Source organism: Panicum virgatum, chromosome 9K (genome assembly GCF_016808335.1).
Source record: "Panicum virgatum strain AP13 chromosome 9K, P.virgatum_v5, whole genome shotgun sequence".
NCBI lineage: Eukaryota > Viridiplantae > Streptophyta > Magnoliopsida > Poales > Poaceae > Panicum > Panicum virgatum.
In genome coordinates, this window is record NC_053144.1 from 43,353,885 (window position 1) to 43,375,274 (window position 21,390).

Sequence of the window (21,390 nt, forward strand, 5' to 3'; positions counted from 1 at the left end):
AAGGAAAACAGAGGAAGCACCAATTATTCATCGTGTGGCTGTGTCTCCCCATCTTCCATCTACTACTGGTCTGCAATTTCTCTCAAGACACCCTCTATTGGTTCCTCGCTGCTGCCTGGTGATATCCACACTGCATCCTCACGGTGACATCTCCTCTCTGTTCCTGTTTTCGCTGCTGTTGGTAATATTCTAGTAGTCTCCAACATGGCACAGATTAATGAAATTGTAATCAATTTCACTCTAGATGGCCAGAATTACCCAGAGTGGGCTTTTTGTGTTGAGACTACATTGAGGCCTTGAGGGGTCATGGTTTATACTTCCATTTAACTGATGATCCTCCTACTATAGTGGCTGATCCTAGCAATGCTAATGTAGTCCAAACTTGGGAAATCAATGATGGGAAAGTCATGGCTACTATGGTTAATAGTGTTAAGCAATCTATGATTATGAGCCTTCGGAAGTTTAGAACAGCCAAAGCTATTTGGTCTCATTTGAAGGAACGATATGTTCAGGATAGCGGTGCCCTTTTACATACTCTCATGCAGCAAACACATGCTATTGAGCAGAATGACATGACCATCGGTGAGTATTACTCTGCTTTTGATCGTCTTGTGGGCTCTTTGACTTCTATGATAGGTGATTGTACAGCACATAATTGTCCAGCACATCAGTTTATTGAGAAGTTTTTTGTATATCGTTTTGTCATGGGAGTCAGAGAAGAGTTTGATTTCATTCGTAAACGGCTACTTCATGATTCATCAGATTTGACCATGACTCGTGCTTTGTCTGATCTTCTTGCTCAGGAGACTCGCCTTCGATCCATTACTGCTCCTCCTATGTCAATGTCTCACACGGTATTGGCAGCTTCTTAGAGGTACAATGCACCACCTAAAGGAACATCTTCAGAACCATGTAAGCATTATGGCAAGAAAAATCTTAGTTTAGAGAACTGTTTCTCTCAGCATTGAGAGAAATTGGCTGATTTTCGTGCACGTGGTGCTGCTCGTGCGGCTAGAGGTCGTGGTGTTGGTTCTACACCTAGAGGCTTAGTGTCTATTGCTGCCACTTCACCTATCAGTGCTCCTCAGTCTTCTTGGGTTCTTGATTCAGGGGCTTCTTTTCATGTGACCTCTAACCAGTCCCAACTTGTTGCTAGAAAGCCAGTTGCTGATGGTGCTTCTATTCAGTCAGCAGATGGCACATCCTGCCATATCACTCATCAGGGTTTTTTTTGTACTTCTAATTTTTCTGTGCCTGATGTCTCTTTTATACTTTAGCTGTCCATGAGTCTTCTTTCAGTTGTACAAATAGCAGATCAAAATTGTTTTGTTGGATTTGACAACTCATCTTGTTTTGTTTAGGATCGTTAAACCGGGGCTGTGATTGGAACTGGCCATCGCCGTAGCTGTTCCCCTTGCCTCTATGTTCTCGACACCCTACGTCTTTCACAGTCATCTACTCATGTGTCATCCGCCGCTTCGTCATCCACCTCATCCTTCACCAAGTGGCATCATCATCTTGGTCATCTTTGTGGATCTCGGTTATCTACCTTAATAAATAAAGGATGTTTAGGTCAAACATCTGTACAATCCAGTTTTCATTGTAAGGGTTGCAAGCTTGGAAAACAAATACAACTCCCATATTCATCTAGTATTTCTCATTCTGCTAGACCTTTTGATCTTATTTATTCTGATGTATGGGGCCCTGCACCCTTTACTACAAAGGGTGGTCACAAATATTATGTCATTTTTATTGATGATCGTTTTCGTTATACTTGGATTTATTTTACAAAACATCATTCTCAATTGTGTTCCATTTACCAATCTTTTGTTCGCATGGCTCACACACAGTTTTCTGCTCCTATTAGAGTTTTCCGTTCTGACTCTGGTGGTGAGTATCTGTCTGATGTTTTTCACCGGCTCCTGTCCTCTGAGGGTACTCTTGCTCAGCTCTCTTGCCCTGGAGCTCATGCTCAAAATGGTGTTGCTGGACGCAAACATCGCCATAATATAGAGACAGCTCGCACACTTTTGATTTCATCTTTTGTTTCTTCTCATTTTTGGGGTGAAGCTATCTCTACTTCTGTATATCTCATAAATAGGCAACTCTCGTCCAAACTATCTAATAAATGTCCTGGTGAGGTACTTTTTGGCACCCCTCCTAACTATGACCATCTCCGAGTTTTTGAATGTACGTGCTATGTTTTGCTTGCTCCTCGTGAACGTACCAAATTCTCTGCCAATCTGTTGAATGTGTTTTTCTGGGCTATAGTCCTGAGCATAAAGGATATCACTGCTATGATCCTTCTTCTCGTCACATTCGTATCTCTCATGATGCGACCTTTGTTGAGGATCGTCTTTTCTTTTATAACCCCTATACACAGTCCTCATCTTCACCCACACAGTTTACATCCTTTATGTGTCTTCCTCCTATTTCCATCACACCTCCTATACCACCACCTGCACATGTGCCACCTACACCTCCACCACCTACAGATGCACTGGCTCCTCCACCACCACCACCTCATCCTTTTTCCAAACCACCTATCACACGTGTTTTCCTTCTAGTTCTACCACCTTGGCCAGTCCTAATGCGCCCGTTGTTGATTATTCCAATAATATTGATGAGTCACATATTGTTTCTGATGAGACACAGGCTGGTCCAAGATACAATCTACGATATCGCAGTACTATTTGTATTGAAGACAAATATGGTTTTCCCCGTGTGACTGCTGTTGTTGGTGAACCAGACACTTATCAGGAAGCTGCACACATTCCAGAATAGCAGCTCGCTATGACTGAGGAGCTTGTTGCCCTGGATCGTACAGGAACTTGGGATCTTGTTCCATTACCATCACATGTTGCGCCTATCACATTGAAGTGGGTATTCAAAATTGAGACTAAGTCAGATGGTTCATTGAGAGATATAAAGCTCATCTCGTTGCAAGAGGTTTTCAGCAGACTCAGGGATGAGATTATGATGAGACATTTGCTCCAGTTGCTCATATGACTACTGTATGGACTTTGATTGCAGTGGCTGCCACTTCTTCATGGACTATCTCTCAAATGGATGTTAAGAATACTTTTCTTCATGGTAATTTGCATAAGAAGTTTATAAGCAACCCCCCAGGTGTTGATGCTCCTATAGGATATCTCTGTCGTCTTCGATATGCTTTATATGGTCTTAAACAGGCTCCTCGTGCCTGGTTTGAGCGTTTCGCCTCTGTAATACAGGCGGTTGGTTTTACACCTAGTGATCATGATCCTTCCTTATTTATTCATCTCTCTCCACGTGATCGCACTTTGCTGCTTCTATATGTGGATGATATGTTGATTATGGGTGATGATGCGGGACACATTTCTGTGTTGAAAAAGCAACTTGGTGAGCTATTTCAAATGTCAAATTTGGGTCCTCTGAGTTATTTCGTAGGGATTGAGGTTCAACATTCTCCAAAGGGATACTTTTCTGTCAGTCTAAATACACAGAGGATCTTATTGGTTGTTCAGGCATCAGCGATAATCGGATAGCTGATACGCCTATGGATTTACACCTGCAGCTTCGTCCCACTGATGGTACACCTCTTGAGGATCCATCTCGATATCGCCATATTGTGGTCAGTCTTATTTATCACCAGACCTGATATTGCTCATGCTGTCCATATTTTGAGTCAGTTTGTGAGTGCTCCTACCACCGTTCATTTTGGACATTTACTTCATGTGCTGAGATACTTAAGGAGGACCTCATGTCAGTGTTTGTTCTATGCTCGTGATAGTCCGCTTCAGCTTCATGCTTACTTGGACTCCACTTGAGCAAGTGACCCAACAGATCACCATTCCATCATAGGATACTGCATTCTTCTTGGATCATCTCCTCTTGCATGGAAGTCTAAGAAGCAAGCAGCTGTATCTCGATCTAGTACAGAGGCAGAACTTCGAGCATTGGCTACTACTACTTCAGAAATTGTATGGCTTCGATGGTTGTTGGCTGATTTTGGTATTCCATGTGATGCCCCACACACCTCTTCTCTGTGATAATACATGCGCCATACAAATTGCCAATGATCCAGTGAAGCATGAACTTACAAAGCATATTCGAGTTGATGCCTTTTTTTAGTCGGTCTCATTGTCATCAGAAAACTATTGCTTTGCAGTATGTGCCATCTGAACTGCAGTTAATAAATTTCTTTACTAAAGCACAAACTCGAGAGCAACATCGGCTTCACCTACTCAAACTCAATGCTTCAGATCTTCCACTTTCATTGAGTTTGAAGGGGGGTGTTAAGGCTTTCTATCTTCCTATGAGTCTCTCTAAATTCCCGAGAGACTATTTATGTTTCTAAATGGCTCTATATAATATAGGGTCTTCTCTACTGATGATGATCAACTTCTCTCTTCTCCCTTCTCCAAGGTTAGTAACAATGATGATGACTTGGAGGTTCAATCGGTTGTCCTAGCCGATCATAGATCTTTGCTATATGTTTATTCTTTGTTATAATTCAATTCATGGGCTAATTCTATTTATTTTATTGCCCCGCTTTTAGCGCTATCTCAGTTAAATCTGATCCAAATAACAGTGACGGTAAATTAGATTCAAATTACTACATGTATTTTATTACAACAAGTTTATTCTAAAAATAAATATACAATCACGAGACGGCTTTATAGTCGATAACTTAATACCAACATCGGACTTCGTGGCCGATACAATTTTTGGAACTCTTCAAAGTCCCAGACGTTGCATTCCTTGTTATTTACCGATTAGATTTGCTTCTCTTATCAATTAGGGAACGTATCAGATGGAAACCAACCTCTTCTGCAAACTATGGAAACTTTAATCTAGGCCATCAGATCAACATCCGAGGGGAGGGGCGCAGAGAGGTGGGAGGGGGATTTGCAAAAGTGTGATTACCCAAACCAACCTCTTTGTGCAAACTATGAAAACTTCAATCTGAGTCATTGGATCAACATCCAAGGGGTATGGGGGATTGGTTAATTTTACAATCTGGATCCGCCTTTGGATTGGGTAATCACACTTTTGCAAATCCCCCTCCCACCTCTATCCGCTCCTCCCCTTGGATGTTGTTTTGATGGCCCAAATTAAAGTTTCCGTAGTTTGCAAGTACAACAGTGCAGACTGCTGCTATCATTTTGTCACAAACAGACAATGGGCTGTCTGCAGGGTGATTATTAATTCATCCTTTAACATATAAAATCATAGTGATCTAGTGCATACTTGACCTTTGTAGCCATTTTGTTGCGTACATGAGACAACACACAATTTTCACACGCGGTCTATGCAGTGGCGGAGCGTGCAACAAAATGTAGGGGGGAGGGCATTTTTTTTAAGATTTGAGCCAGTATGTACAAGAGTAGTATAGAAATAAGTCTCGATCCTAAACTACTCTACTGCTAATTAAAGTCACAATTTACAAAATACAAATGACATGGTCTATAGTTCATGGAGACCTATTACAGTGACATGTTAGCGTATATATATACCAAAAGACAAGTGACCTATAGAGCTTAGACTTGTTAAAAGTCCACTATTCTATCCGTGATATCCATGAAATCAGCTGAATTAGCCGGGCTGAACATAGTATGCCCCCGATAGGGCTCCGCCAGTGGGCCTATGTAACCAGAATAATGGGCAAGAATATGATCAAGTGTGTATACTTGTATCATTTACAAAAAAACAATTCAGCACAAAATTTTTGAGAGTGTCTCTGCCAAACCTGGAGAGTCCGGGTCACCGTCTGGAATGCCCGGACCCAAAGTCCGGAGTATTTGGACTTGTACCTAGAGTATCTAGGTTGTCGATCGGATGTTCGAATGGTTGTGAAGTATCCTGACATATTCCCAGAGTATCTGGGCTCCGCTATTACTGATTGTTCCACCATTCCGCTCGAACTCCTCTGCTTGTAGCGCGGGTGGCGGCACTCCGACGAGCTGGAGGCGGCGTGGCCAGGCTGGAAAGCAAGCACCAGTGGGAGGAGGGGATTCCATTCCGGGGGTCGGCTTGGGCTGCTGCGACGCGGAAGAGGGAGGTCGGCGTGGAGGTCCTAGAGGCGGCGGCAATGGTGGCGAGGGGGAAGCCTGGGGCGCGAGTGCAGGGATGAGGAATATATGGATTTGACTCGCACCTTGGATTCTTCCTACGCACCACAGTCGGATCCGCGTCTCATCGTCTCCAGGCGACGACCCTGTACAACACGTCTGCTTGGTGTCTCTTCACCTGGGAGCACGAGCCCGCCATCATCGCCTTGCGAGACGACGGCTTCTGCCCACAAGGGTGCTTTTTGCAAAATTCACGGCTTAGGGATGGCTTGTTGTACATGCCCTTAAGATAGTTAGCTGTCGCTTTAGAATGAATTTGCAGCATGATGTTGATCGAATTAATTTGATTTGTTTTAAAATGGCCTAGTTAGGAGTAGGAAATCACCTAGAAACATAGGCAGTTTAGATAGGAACTTCACTTCATCTCTTGCATCAGTCATCCAACAAAACCCAGGTATCTTTCAAAAAAGAATCCCCGATGACATGAGCATAATTTTTCACCTAATATGCAATTAGCAGATAAAAAAAACTTTTGTAGATAGTTTCAAATAAGAATGTACAAGACAGCCTATGGCAAGATATGGTATGAAAATATTTGTGATTATACAAGAAGGTCTATCGTCTCCATCTCTATTTTTCTCTACCACGATTTAGAGGACTTGCGATCCCTATAATCAACATTTGTTTGGTAAACTATGACTTGGCCAAGTACTCTGCCTATAAAATGTCTCAGCTCATATGCAGTCAAGTGTAATGACCAATGATCCAGAGAGTTTGTTCAGAAAGTCACTGCGCATAAGTAATTCAGGTACTAGAAGCTCGGCAGCCCTATGACAGTTAGTTGCCGCTCTAGAATGAAATTGCAACATGATGTTGATTGAATTGACTTGTTTTAAAATTGCCCGGTTTGGAGTAGGAAGTCACCCAGAAACGTAGGTGCAGTTTATATCGGAACTTCACTCAAATTTGGAGCAGTCACCCAATAAATTAATCCATGACAACATGAAAATCCGTGGGAAATTTTCCCACGGATTCGTGAAGCACGACGTGCAATTTCACCAAATATACAATTACAAGATGACATGAACATGATGAACGAATCATCAGGCTTTTTTTTTTCAAAAAAAAACGACTGGATGCCAAGGCAAATCTGAACTGTGCCCAACATTTGCAGAATCCGTCATCACCACGGCGCCTATACTCGAGTATCGCACGCAAACCCAGAATCAAGCGAAACAGAGAGAGAGAAAAAAATCTGCCTCGAACGGACGGTCCTGATGCGGCTGCCGCGGGCAGAGACCGTTGACTCGAACCGTCCGATGGCGTGCCGCCGGCTGTCGCCATCACGGCATCGCCATTTTGCTTACGGCTCAAGGAAAGAGGCGGGGCGACTTGACATCCAAGTTAGCGGGCGGGCTGTACCCGCGCCCCGGTGGGGCCGAGCCCACGCGTCGGGGAGAGCGTGGGGGGCGCAGGGCGGTGGGTGGAGCCGAATAATAATACCAAGTTGGGGGACACGGCAAAGGCGTGCGTGGACCTCGCCCTCATCTCGTCGCCTTCGCCTGCCCCCCCAATAATTCCACCGCCGCACAAGCTCCTGCCTTCGACTCGCCGTCGCCCGCCGCCGCCGCCGCCGATTCGCTCTGCTCTGACCTCTGACCAGTTCAATCTCGCCGGAGGGAGAACCGCCAGCAGAAGCAGCGCCGGAAAGCAGCGAGCGGCACCCCCGCCTCCGGCCACCGCCGGGGATAAAGTGGGGCCGGTAGGGGAGTCCTAGGGGGTGCAAAAGGGATCGGATCGGGAGAGATGAAGCTATCAAATTCTTCTTCGTCCGCCGTCGTTCCTGCTACCGCCGCCGCAACTAACCCTAGGTAAGCCTCGTCGATCGGCGGATCTGCTTGTCTGATTGCTCGGGTGGGGAAAGATCCCCTTGTATGTTTGTATGTATGCGTGTATGCTCGATCTGTTAATTTTTTTTTAGTTTCTGTACAAGCCCTGCTACGTTCGATGTGAATTATATGTGCGATCAAGGTGTGAATTGTTGGGGGTAAAGGAGATTTAAGATTCCAAGTTAATTCCATGTATTGTTGACTCGTCAAAATTACTTTTTTTTGGGTCCGGTGCCCTCAATTCTGGTTAATTACTTTTTAGGTTTTCTGAAATCCTTGCCTGCCCATGCGTTGGCTGACTTTCCATGAGCGGATTTTGTGATAATTATGCTGAATTTTAACCTTATGAATCTTATGCCTTTGGATATGGTCCCTCGCTGTTCAGTTAAACCCATCATCATGTACTTCTAATTTGGGCATGAAAGAGAATATTTGGTGTTTTAGTTAATTCATCATTCAATTCAATGGAAGTTGATGAACCATGTACAAGTTAGTAGAGGTATGAGGTGTCATGTGTTCTCTCTGACCGCAACCAAACTTACTGTGTATGGTTGATGCCCTGAGAAGTTGCTGCCTCTCTGTCGATACGCGTGCAGCACACCTTTTGCCGTTATTGGTCAACTGTTGACTTATTTTGCATGAAAGGACATTGCCACATGACGACAAAAGAAATGCATATGTTTCATTTGTTTGCCCATGCTTAATATAACAGCCAGTGAAACTGATTGTTACCCCAGATCTCACTGCAAAATTGGTATCATTGTTCTTCCTTTTCTGAGTGTCCCGCTATATAACCCTATAATTTTCTGTTGTATATTTGAAATACTGCAACAATATGTCTTACTGATATATCCATCAGTTTTCCTTTTCAGGATCATTATCTCTTATCTCGTTTGTGATCCGACTCTTTTTCGTTTTAGCCCTGTTGACAATGAGGTTGAGCTTCTTCAGAGGTTTTTCTCTTAGATTAGTGTAAATATTAGACTTGTTCGGGTTTAGCTTGGTTGGAAGAATTAGTCTCTTGTCCGTGTTCATTTCTGCTAGCAATAATGGCTGCGATGAACGAAAAGGTATTGGGTAAATGTGGAAGGAATGTAAGTAGTCTCAAGAGAAAGTGGGAGAGCCCCGCTGCATATGATGCTGAGGCCTGCCGCACCTCTGAATTGCATCAGCGTCCTGCCAATGATTCTGCTGTTAGGTTTCATGTTGATCAAGACCGCAAGGCAAAGATTGTGTGCCACTTCAACAAGCAGGTTTTGCAGAGCTATAAGAATTTCATGACTAGCGCACCACCTAAGCGTATTCTGCTTCGCCAAGGTGCTGACTGGAAAGACTTTCCAGAAAAGATTGTCAAGTTAGCCCGAGCTGACTTCAGGGAAAAAAAGACTATCACTGAAACTGGATATCGGAACCAGCTTTTTTTGCTAGATTTTGTGCATATGACATTCATAGACTCGAAGACAGGTCTTCAGAGGCCGATAGCTTGGATCGATGAAAATGGAAAGGGTTACTTCCCAGAAACATTTCTGCAAGATCAGAAGTTATTTATGAAGAAAGATTTTGGCAACGGAAATCATGAGTACATTAGTGTGGAGCCAAATGGGACACGAGAAATGAATGGACATCTTGGAACTTCAGAAAGTTCTGCGGAAAGCTCAAATTTCGATCCGAGCACTGAAGATGTTTCCAGTCCTAAGAGAGCTAGGGCTGAAAAGAGTTCCATAGGAAAAAGTTATGGTGATATTAGCGAAGCTGTTGGAGAAAATGAGCCATGCACATTGTTGCCCACAGCCAATCTGCTGTCACACCAAGCTAATCTGGGTGAGGTATCACGTGCTCAGCGCACGATGGAAGCCGTGGAGAAACTGTTGTTACAGGGGATGGGTTCTGTTATTGAATCCAAGGACATCATTGGAATCTACAGAACTCCAATTTTGGATGATTGCGGACAAGTCCGTTACCATCTCCACCAAAAGCAAGTACATGTTACTGGATGTAACCGTGGAAATGCAAATGTCCGTTATGCATGGCTTGCTTGCTCCAAAAGCACTGTGCATGAAATGATGCTGAATGGAGTTTTGCAAGTTCATAAACCCATCAAGTGCCCAGCCTATGGAGAGGGCACCCTCCTTACACCAGCAAATCGTTCTGATGCCTGGTATGTTCTTGATTTATGAATTATTCTACATTTATTGTTAGGATTTTCCTTTCTTTTTCCAAATATAAGTGCTGGCACCTAACTCTTTTGACTCCTTATCTATGTTTCTTAGCTGTTCACATGTTCTGTGATCTCACATCTGTCTCTCAGCTGTTCATACGTTTCTGAGTTAATTATTTTCTTTTTAGTAACATGTTGGCAAGTTTTAGATGGCAGCAATTAATCACTGCTTCATTTTTCTTATTCTCATTCCTCACCAAAGTTCATTTCCTTTCCCTAACCGTTGCAAAATCCAATATTGTATTACTTTCTGCAGTGTGAAATACTCTGATGTTGATGAAAATGGCATTGTCCATATGATGTTGTGCCGTGTTATAATGGGGAACGTAGAAATAGTTCACCCTGGATCTAAGCAGCACCGACCTAGTAGTGACTATTTTGATAGTGGAGTAGATGACCTTAAAAACCCACAACATTACATTGTGTGGGATATGAATCTGAATAGGCACATCTATTCTGAGTTTGTAGTCACCATCAAAATGCCGTCCATAACCAAAGGTAACTAATCACAACTACTGTGTCTTCAATTTATTTGCTCATTTTGTCCATGATCTGTGGCAACCCAATTTTTCTTACTGCTTAGTGTTTTCTGTAGATTCCCTTGTGACTCAAGAAGATTGTCAGAATTCATCTGATGTGTCACTGGTCGTGAATTCACCCGACTGTTTGTCAGAGGTAAGATGCTTTACATGGGGTGTCAACTAGATAGTACTGTTACACTAGAGTCTACTTTTGTTGTCATGCAAACAAGTTCCACTGTTGGAGCAGCAAGAGCGTGCAGTAATTCAGATTGTGTGACTTGACTCAATAATTGACTTGTGATTGCATTATTGAGATTATAACTTGGAGCTGACTATATTTGTTATCTATGATAGAATTCTCCAAATATGATAAGTTTCCTTGTGAAACCATGCTATGTTAATTTTGTTGTAGTTGAAGCACCAGTTAACTTCCTTTTATGCACAAAACAGGAGATGAACCTTGAGGCACCTCCAGCATTGGGAGGTGGATGTGCAGCCCCCATGCTAGGAGATTCGATGGAAAAGGCTCCAAGCTCACCTTGGATGCCTTTCTCCATGTTGTTTGCAGCAATTTCGACCAAAGTGTCTCCTGAGAATATGGACATGGTTATTGGTTGTTATGAAGAATTCAAGGTAAGATATCTAGCATTGTTTCTTGCTTGAAGTTGGCTTTTTCTTACTATCATGAATCGCTTATGCTTGCATGTGTGTATTTACCAGAGCAAGAAAATAAGTCGAGCTGAACTAGTAAAGAAGCTGAGGCATGTAGTTGGTGATAGAGTGCTAATATCGACAATAATGCGGCTCCAAGATAAGGTGTGCACACTTCCACTTCTCACGTTTTGGATTGATGTTCTCTTAGATTCATGCTGAAAGCCTGAAACCCTGTTAGCCATAAGGTGTGTCAAGTGGGGGTTCTGGGATGGACCAGGACTGCTGTGCACTCAAGGCCGCTATCTTTGCAGTGCACAAGCTTCTTTTGAAGAGCATCAGAAGAGCGGTGGTTTGATCATCTGTTTGTTTACTGTTTTCTGAGGAAAAACTTGTTTTTTTGTGTCTATTTGGCAGCAGTTACCTCCAGTGGGGAGGCGCGAGGCACCCAACGCATCGGCGGCCAAGATGATGGCGAAACCGTGAAGTGGGGTCAGTGGGCGAGGGAGATAAAAGGAGCAACTGGCCGACTTGACATAGAAATGCAGCAGTGATGAAGCCTCTTGCGTCAGTCTGTGTATGGCTGCTGTTTGTTCTTTTGGTGGTGAAGAATTTGTATCTTGTGCTTTTCGTTGCGAATAGGAAACAATGCGTGCAGTGCTTGTGAACCGATTATTCGGTTTACCAGAGAGAAAAAGCCTCCTTGTTTACCTTCCCGTTTACCCTTTTTATAAGAGAACATCGAGTCAGATATTGTTAATCAATGTTGTCTTGTGCAGTGATGCTATCTTTTCAGTTTGGGTTGTGCAACTAGAACTTGCACTTCCGTCATGTAGCCATAGTGGCGTTAGCCGAGTTCGTCGTGCGCATCAAACAGGTTTCAACCCACTATTCTAAACTCTTGTTACATCAAATGGCCAAAACAGAGTCACCGTATGCAATGAGAAGAATTTAAATGATGAAGAGAATTCTAGTGTAATATTTATCTTACTATTCCTAGAATACAATTGTGAAGGAGGATGATTCAGACGTTGGTTGGTGGGGCGTCGGAGTCAGGGTCCCAGCCTGGAGGCTCGATGTTGGGCCAGTCGCCTCTGCAACCTAGCCTGATGTAGAGGCTCTTCTTCCCTGTTCGTTCCCCACCACGACGCAAACCAGAAACCATTAGTACTCTTTATTAAGCTTGAACTTGTTCATACTTTACTTTCATCCAGCTAACTGGCAGCAAACTTTGGCAGCCAGGGACTACAGGAATGTGCTAAACTGGTGTCTGCACCAGGTGGCTGGTAATGGTAAGGAACACGTACCTGCCAGCTTCTTGTCTGCCAAGGTCAGCTGCTTGAGGGCGACGAGGCAGCCCTGCGCAACGGCTCGCGTGTACTCCGGGTCCCATCCGCCCAGCTTCACCACCACGTCCGCCTTGGCGTAAGCAACGCTTCCACTGCTGACACTTCGTCGGGCCTCCTCTCTTGCCGTAGCTTCATCTGTTTGTGCAAATGGAATCCAATGAACCTCGAGATCAACCAGTTACCACCGCACACGATCAATTAATAGCAGCTTTCTTACCGCTAGCGTCCGATACCGAGAGCCAAACCGTAAACCCGGAATGGAGGTACTGCCATCTGTCAAATCTGCTAGCTGCTCCTTGTTTGCCCCCAAGAGTCGCAACAACAGTGCGGACATGGCTGCAACATGCATACACCTTTATCCGAATCTTTGCAAAACGATCGAGTAGGGCTCAAGAAAACGAGGTCAAGAAAGCAACCTGCTAAGGCTTTCCAGGACAACAGATTCCGCATCAGCTACAGAATCCTCTCCTTCCGAAGCCACCCCTACAAGTAATTGTATTTTGTTATTTCGCAGCAATAACTTAACTATAAATGACTAGTACAATTAGAGAAAAAGTGCAGATGCATCATGCATTGCAGTTTTTTCCTTGGAGTGAGGAGAGAAGGTTACATGTATCGATGGACTTTTCAGTGGCACTTTCCAGCAGCTCACTTGTGCAAACCGGAAGATACCTGCAGTGTAATGATATAAGGAGACGTTTCTAGAGGTGCTAATGAAGAACAACCGTGACAGTAAATTCAGGAGTAGATCATCAACTTCAATGATTCATATAATGGGTGCTGATGACTTTTACTAATGGAGTAGAATGGTGTAGCCCAGGTCAGACTGCAATTTGCACAGCATACAATCTAATTGTACAGAAGTTGAATCGTATGGTAGTATAGAAATGAGAAGCACGCACCCAATGCCCTCAGCAATCTCTTGAGCAACTGCATCATTGATGTCTGTGGAATCACCAACAATATGGATGCTGATCCCTGTCAATAACTGGGTGATCCCAGCAGTGAGGGACTCCCAGGATTCATCAATATCAGGCCATTTCAACTCTTGCTCAACTTTCTTCAAATTTACCACCAGCTGATCCTCATCAATAAACCTACAACGTCAAAGTGAGTAAACAATAGGTTCTTACAAGTGCGGGTGCAATAATAAGCGATATGCATACCATATGGTCTCGGAAGACTTGATCCTATCAAACAGTGTTTGGAAATTCATCAAAGTTCTCAGTGTCCCATCAGACTTAGCTCTGATCAATAGAGATGTATCATCAACATCAACAAAAACATCTTTTGAACCCTCGATGCCGAGCTTTTGGACGTCCAGTCTGAGCTCCACTTCTCCGTTTCCATCAGTGAACTGTACAGGTAATACCAGCTGATTTCTGTTAACAACATAAGAAGAATCATGTCCAATACAGTGTCTTCTACACAATGACATGAAAGAACAGCAGAAGCTATTCGTAGCACATTCACCAAAACATATGTTTACAATTGTTCTATTGTGTTAGATTGCAACATGCACTTATTATTCCCTCAGGTCTGAAACTTATTTTGGTGTGCTTGGAGGTGATACAATAAAGCAGGATTATGAGGGCTTGCTCTAAACCTTTTCAGAATCACAGAATTCCATGTTGGTTATTATTTCCATGCACTTATTATTCCCTCATGATTAACTTCCATATTGCTAACACCAATGATTGGCTAAGTGCTGCCATTCTTCACCATTATCTTTTGGTCACTACTGGCTATACCAATTCCAGTCAGTAGTTCGTCGAAAAAAATTCCAATCAGTATATTTTTCTTTTTTTGGTCATGCACAGAGTTGAGTTAGCTGGGATTACGTTTCCATTTTCTTAAGATCTGGATTAATGGTGAAACTTGTTTGACAACATATGCAGATTTGACTAGTAAGCAACTGTAGTGAGAGGAAACGGGTGAGCAACTCCAGTTGGGCCTCTATTTGGGTGACTAAACCCACATTTTAGTCATTTTGCTCAAATTTCCATCTCTTGGTGCCTCTATTTGGGTGACTAAAATGAGAGGGTGACTAAATTTCCTCTCCCACCCTCTCAATTTGGTCACCCTTTACTTAGGCTACCAAAAGTAAGGCCCACCATTTTTTAGTCTATTTAGTCGGTGCTGCTGGAGTAGAGACTATATGACTAAACTTGGAAAGTGGGTGACTAAAATGAGTTTTAGTCACTCAAATTTACTCACTCCACTGGAGTTGCTCTAAGAGTTTACAGACATTGGTGTTGTGCGTCAGACTGCATAGTGCTCGCCCAATCCTTACGGGCCTGAGCAGATAAAGGTTAGCAGGCAAACAAGTAAAAGCAACCCCCGTGAAGTGATTAGGCCTACTTTTACGCAGTGAGAGGAGCATAGTGGCTTTCCTCGTAGTCCTTGGACGGGGCAGTCGACGCGGACACGGAGGCTCGGGGGCGGTGGCGGCTCGCCGGCGAACAGGCAGCAAAAGGGGAGCGGGGCTGACGAAATGGCGAGGCAGGGAGGCGAAGACGACGAGGTCTGGAGACGCTGCTGCGCTGGTGGGTACTTGCCTTGGTGGTGAAGGGCGAGGGGATGGAGGAGCAAGCGGGCATGGCCGCTGCCTCTATCATGGCTGACTCCGACGAGTCTGGAGGCAGCCTCTGCCTCTAACCTCTGTCCAAGAAGATGACGGCAAGCATGTCCAAGCAGATATGCCTCTGACCTCTGTCCAAGAAGATGACGGCAAGCATGTCCAAGCAGATATGCCTCTGGGTAGCCGCATGGGCCTTGTGTTGTGTGTTGTTGAGCTGAGCCCTGTGCTGTCCACTCATGGAACTTGCTGGGCTAAACCCACCCTTCTCTCTTCATCGGCCTGGCCCGAAAAACTGGCTGCCAAATGTGAGGATATTAGCGTCTTTTTTATTTTTATATTTTTTAAAAAAATTTACAGAAATATATTTTTGGTTTTAGATTTTACAGTTTTGTACCCCTACCGCCCGACAGGGGGCGGTAAGGACCTATATGTAAATAAAAATATATTTTTTGCGTAGAGGTCCTTGGCGGGTGCCTGCCGCCCTCCTGCCGGGCGGCAGGCTCCCGCCCCAAATATAAAACTCCGCCCCTTCCCTCGCGCCCTCATTTTCTGCCCACGAGATCCAGAGATGGGAGAGGGAGAGATGAGGGGCGAGGGAGGTAATTCCACCGGCGAAGCCCTGCCGGATTTTGGATCCAAACCGCATGTAACCAATATTTCTCAACTATTATAGACTTGTTTCTAAAATAATTATGAATTAGAATAGATTTAGTTTTTGGATAGTGAAATATAGAATAGTAAACTTAGAATGACAGTATCTTATTATTATTGCAGCATAAGGCAATGGCTGTCTCAAATTCTGTTGGATTTTCATGGACCGAAGAAAAATCTAGTATATTTCTTGAGATCATGACACATCTTGTAATCAGTAAGAAGTTGGATCCATTAACGGATGGTACGATAGAGATGGTGTTGTCCAAATTAGTTGAGTTTAAAGATTTGACATTGTTTCGAGGTATTATAATGCTAAATTTAAAGGAACATCTGTTAGAACATCGGAAGATATACATAAGGGTATGTGAACTAGCGAATCATCCTTATGTTATTGGATTATTACAAACTACTTGTAAGATATGGATGCGGCCAGAGATGTATGAGATGCACATTAAGGTAACTTTTATTCAGTTCTAATCCCGTCCGTCATTTGTAATCCATATTTACGAAATAGTAAAATTATTGTGTAATTATATGCTAGGATTACCCCGAAGACACGGAGTTGATTAACAATTCGATACCAAATTTCCGTAAATTGGTATGTATCTTCGGTGGAGTTATGTCGCAAACTAGACGAATGAGGTGGAAAAGATCTTCGGGTGATAGTTCTTGGCCTCCGCAAGAACAGATGACCGGAGTTTCGTCAAGTCATGCTGCACCACCTCGAGCACCTAGTTGTGATAACTGGGATGACGATATGGATGACTTCATGCCCCCCAAATCATGGCCTCGAACACCTGATGTTCCTCCCCCTGTACATGAACCTAGAACCAGAAAAGAGAGAAAAGGAAAGTCGAGAGGTTCGTCAAGTAATGTTGTACCACCTACAGAACCACCATCTGTCAACTGGGATGACGACTTAGATGATTTCATGACATGATCTGTAACATATGATGCACATCGGTTTTAAATTGTGATGTAAATTGTGACGGGACGTCTGTACATTTAATTGCAATACTTATATGTTTGCTATGTTTGATTGTAATGATTATATTTATGATACAATACCACATAAGATACAATGAACAAAATATAAATAGAACGTTAAACAAAATACCACATAACATATTACATTGAAGGTTTCATTCGTTACAACCAAATTCGAGACAACTATATAATATATTTAGTTTCGTACACACAAATACATTGCAAGCTGTTACGTGCACAACTAGATGCGGCGAATTTTTGTAGGTGGAGCCGATCCATCCGTCGGATTCCCGGAAGGTCTAGCCTCGGCAGCAGCAATGGGTACTGAAAGCTGTGGGCACTTTTTGTAAGTGTGACCGTCCGCTCCACACAAGTTGCAACGTTTTTTCTTCTTTCCAGCCTCGGACTCGTCCATTCCGTTCCAGATACGACGTATCTGCCGTCGGCCTATGCCCCGCTTCGTAGCTGCATCAGGGATGAGCATTGGATGGGGATTTTTTTGAGTGAATGGGCCTAGAATACCGATGCCGTATATCTCATGACACCAAGTCTGTGTTGCGGCTTCTTTTATGAAATATTGAGAAACATATGACGCAGCATCTAACTCATATACAGAACAAGCCGCGATGACATGGGAGCATGGTAAGTGATGCACCTTTGGCTTCTGACATCGGCAGAACACCCTCCCGTCAATGGTTATCAAAACTTCTTGAATTACCCTTTGTCTGCGGACACCCTGTCCAGTCCTGTCCCTGCATGATATCTCAAATCTTTGCTCCTTTGTGCCCATCGATATGACTGAGTGAAATCGAGCCTTTTCAATTTTTTTGTCCATGTACTCATTGACCCTTCTGCAAAAATGCACTCCTGGATCATTAAGTAAGGAAGCGGCTGATGCGTATCGCTCCCTAAAATACCTTATACATCCATACATGATTAAATCAACAATGCCAACAAGAGGAAATCCGCGAACACGACGCATTACCATATTGTAACATTCAGCATGATTGGTCGTCTCGATCCCATAACGTCTCCCATCTGTGTCATACAGAAGTGACCACTTCTCTTTAGGCGCACCATCAATCCACTGTGAAAATGGCTTAGCATGTCCAACTAATAAATCTGTAGAACGTCTCCTGCTGGATGGTGAGGCCTGGCTCTTAAGCAATTCAGCGCTCATGTCATCAATTATACCCCACAAAGCATCGAATTTCCTCTGCTGATTCTGAGTGCACAATCGCTTGAACAAATTCATCAGATCCTTATTCCTGAACCGTTCATAAAAGTTAGCAATCATATGCCTCACACACCACCTATTGACAACATCTGGCCATATAGGAGGTGAAAATTGACTACCTTCTTGGAGCTGCTTTATAGCTGCAAGTAGATCTGCATGCCTATCACTGACAAGGGAAACATTAGGCCTTCCAGCAACAACTTGAATCTTCAGACGTTCAAGAAACCAGTACCAGCTTTCTGTTTTCTCATTCTCAACAAAGGCAAAGGCGATGGGAACTATCTGCTAGTTGCAATCAATTCCGATTGCCGTCAATATTGTTCCCTTATATTTCCCTGTCAGGAAAGTGCCGTCAATACACAAAATAGGAAGGCAGTAAATGAATGCCCTCACACATGCTCCAATGCAGAAGAAAGCTCACAGCAGAATGCTTGGCCCCCCTGACAAGCTCGGTACACTGTATGTATCAAAAGCACTTTCAGGATTTCTGTGCACAATTGCTTCAAGCATACGAGGTAGGTTGTCATATGTTGCTTCATAAGTGCCAAACCTCATCTCAAATACTTTTTGTTTAGCCCGCCAAGCCTTTGCATAGCTGATCACATACTGGAAATTCTGTTCAATGTCCCTAATTATCAATGCAGACTCGTAATCCATTTTGTCAAGAATCACCCCATACATCTTCTTAGCCATGAAAGTTGATGTGATATTACGATGATATCCCACAACACCTGTCAATCTACAAGTATGTGGTGTAACAATTGAACATTCCTAGTGTGTCTTGAACTTTTCCTTGTATGCATGCACTCGCCATGTACAGTCTCTATCTGCACACCTCACCTCGTATTCTTTGCTGCTAGACTTCAGTACTCTGAATTCCTTCCTCAGAGATACAACCCAGAGCTTCACAGCATCCTACACATCCTCAATGGTACGATATTTTGCCCCTTGTATAAGCTCATTCACTCTGTATTCAAACTCCGAACTCTTAATATCTTGTACCACTGGATTCCCAAAACCCTCTTCACGCCATTCACCTAGCACTGGGAAGCGCTCATCGTCCTCATCGTCCGATGAGTCCCCACATTGCTCCATTATTCGCGCATCCTGGTCTTCTTTCTCCATTTCCTCCACAATTCCAGGTATCCGCTCGCCTTCATCTGCCAAACCTTGTGGTTCTGGTTCTGGTTCTGGTTCTGGTTCTAGAGCTTGCATGTTCTCTTCTTCTTTATCCTCTTCCATCTCTTCATTGCAGTCAGATGTTGTGTGTGTTGACCCTTCACCTAAATCACCGGTCTTCTGGTGAATCTGAATTACCATTGCGAGAGGCCACCCACTTTCAAGAGCTGCGTGCATGTAATGTTGTCATTCTTCCGTACTACTTATATGCGTCAACTCCTAGAAATCCCCATTAGTTTCCCAGGAAGTCAAGATATGAACCGTAAGCAAATGAGTCTTTGGATTCACATTGAACATCCTGTGAAGACATTTTCGTATGGACTCAAAACTCCTCTCTAGGGGTTTATCTAGACTGCACTGTCTTCTTTCCAATGCTGATAGATTTACTCAATAGGAATCATGAGTAATTCTATAGAAGTCACCGTAATGAACTTGAAACGCCACTTTAATCGACATATCTGGCCATGCAAAGACTTCATTTTAATTAATCTAATATCTAGAAATATGCTATGGCTTCAATTATAACCACTAATCCGAACCCTAAGTGCTTACAATAATAAAAAATACTAATCACAAAATTAAACATACAAAAATTCTGGAATGACAAAGTTGAGAAATATTGGTTACCTGCGGTTCGGATCCAAAATCCGGCAGGGCTTCGCCGGTAGAATTACCTCCCTCACCCCTCCTCTCCCCCTCTCCCCTCTCTGGTTCTCGTGGGCAGAAAATGAGGGCGCAGAGGGAAGGGGCGGAGTTTTATATTTGGGGCAGGAGCCTGCCGCCCGGCAGGGGGGCGGCAGGCACCCGCCAAGGACCTCTGCGCAAAAAAAATTATTTTTATTTACATATAGGTCTCTACCACCCCTGCCGGGCGGTAGGCCCCCTGCCGCCCCCCTGCCGGGCGGTAGGAGTATAGAACTATAAAATCTAGAACCAAAAATATATTTCTGTAAAAAAATTTGAAAATATAAAAATAAAAAGACGCGTGATATTACCTATCCTTCCAAATGTGAGCCAGATCGTGAAAATTATTATCCTTCCAAATGTGAGCCTAATTGATCACGCAATATGCTAATGACACAGCTGGTATACTCCTAATTAGCATCCATTTATGTAATTATAATTTTATAATTAATCTATATTTAGTACTTATCCAATCATTCACTGTATATAAGAATGGAGAGAGGAACATCTGGTTTCAGCGTCTGATGCGAGGGACAGCAGAACCGCGAGGGCTATGCTCCTGCCCCTTCTCACGGCCTGCCTACTAGCGTCGCCTGCGGCGAGTAAGTTTCTCTGACTGAATCTTTGACGCGTCGCACACGCGCTGATCACATGTTGATGTTGATTTCCGCGGCAGGTCGTCAGCCGCCGCCGGAATCCGGAGCGCCGCCGCCGACGCTGCCGCGCCGGGAGACGGAAGCAAGATCTCCCTGGTGTTCTGCATCGCCGGCGAATGCAACTACTTCGGGCCATGGCAGGACTGCTACTGCTGCGGGTACGACCGGAAGCAGAACTGCCACCGCACGCTGGCAGAGTGCAGGGCCCATTGCGCCCACTGCAACCCCACCTGCTCGCCGGCGGCGCCCACCCTTGCGGCGACGACCAACGCTACCTCGTACAACTAAGTTCTGAATAACGTGGCGTCCGCTTGCGCTTCAGAACTTATTGTTTTTGCTTCTAGTACTTTTTTTTTTTGCTTTTCCTGGCTGTGTTCAGTTCCCATGAAAAAACTGTAGAGCTAAAAACACTGTAGCACACTGTATCACTTTTCGTTTGTTTTCGTTTGTTTGTGGTAAATATTGTCCTACCATAATCTAATTAGGCTCAAAAGATTCGTCTCGCAACGTACATCAAAACTATTCAATTAGTTTTTTTATTTACCTGCATTTAGTACTCCATGCATGAGTCACTTGTTATATTTAATATTTCGATGTGATGGAAAGTTTGGAGGATTTTGGAGATCTAAACACACACCCTGTAAAGTTTCCGTCGGATCGATCGATCAAAGTAATCACTAGCGTGTCGGTTTTTGGTGTATTTCTCCGTCTCTTTTCTGGGACGATCGGGT

The 21,390-nt window shown here is 43.8% G+C and overlaps 2 protein-coding genes and 1 long non-coding RNA gene across 4 annotated transcripts; 2 read left to right on the plus strand and 1 right to left on the minus strand.

Moving 5' to 3' along the window:
• The first annotated feature begins 7,576 nt into the window (after window positions 1–7,576).
• Window positions 7,577–12,119, plus strand: LOC120651525 (probable inactive poly [ADP-ribose] polymerase SRO1). The gene is given in 8 exon segments (XM_039929021.1): window positions 7,577–7,924; window positions 8,802–10,100; window positions 10,417–10,658; window positions 10,756–10,835; window positions 11,132–11,314; window positions 11,402–11,497; window positions 11,753–11,782; window positions 11,785–12,119. Coding segments are annotated over 7 exon segments (1,842 nt in total). The 5' UTR covers window positions 7,577–7,924; window positions 8,802–8,991; the 3' UTR covers window positions 11,887–12,119.
• Window positions 12,120–12,192: 73 nt separating this feature from the next.
• LOC120651528 (probable inactive shikimate kinase like 2, chloroplastic) lies at window positions 12,193–15,407 on the minus strand. Of its 2 annotated transcripts, none has more exons than XM_039929023.1 (8): window positions 15,240–15,407; window positions 13,848–14,038; window positions 13,584–13,778; window positions 13,292–13,353; window positions 13,098–13,164; window positions 12,899–13,017; window positions 12,640–12,816; window positions 12,193–12,460 (listed from the first exon to the last, which is right to left on the minus strand). In XM_039929023.1, the coding sequence occupies exons 1-8, from the start codon at window positions 15,297–15,299 to the stop codon at window positions 12,357–12,359; spliced, it is 975 nt and encodes a 324-aa protein (XP_039784957.1). In that variant the 5' UTR covers window positions 15,300–15,407; the 3' UTR covers window positions 12,193–12,356. The 2 variants fall into 2 exon arrangements, with proteins under 2 accessions (XP_039784957.1, XP_039784956.1); XM_039929022.1 differs by having other exon boundaries at window positions 15,075–15,385.
• A 5,041-nt stretch (window positions 15,408–20,448) lies between these two features.
• On the plus strand, window positions 20,449–21,146 carry LOC120648719. Its single transcript, XR_005665057.1, has 2 exons — window positions 20,449–20,605; window positions 20,680–21,146. It is a non-coding gene; the product is annotated as an uncharacterized LOC120648719 (long non-coding RNA).
• The last annotated feature ends 244 nt before the right edge of the window (window positions 21,147–21,390 follow it).

Coding starts and splice junctions, on each gene's coding strand:
- LOC120651528 (XM_039929022.1), bottom strand. CDS start 15,299: ATGATAGAGGCAGCGGCCATGCCCGCTTGCTCCTCCATCCCCTCGCCC. Junction 13,779..13,847: donor AAGTCTTCCGAGACCATATG/GTATGCATATCG, acceptor TTGACGTTGTAG/GTTTATTGATGAGGATCAGC. Junction 12,461..12,639: donor GGCAGACAAGAAGCTGGCAG/GTACGTGTTCCT, acceptor GGGAACGAACAG/GGAAGAAGAGCCTCTACATC.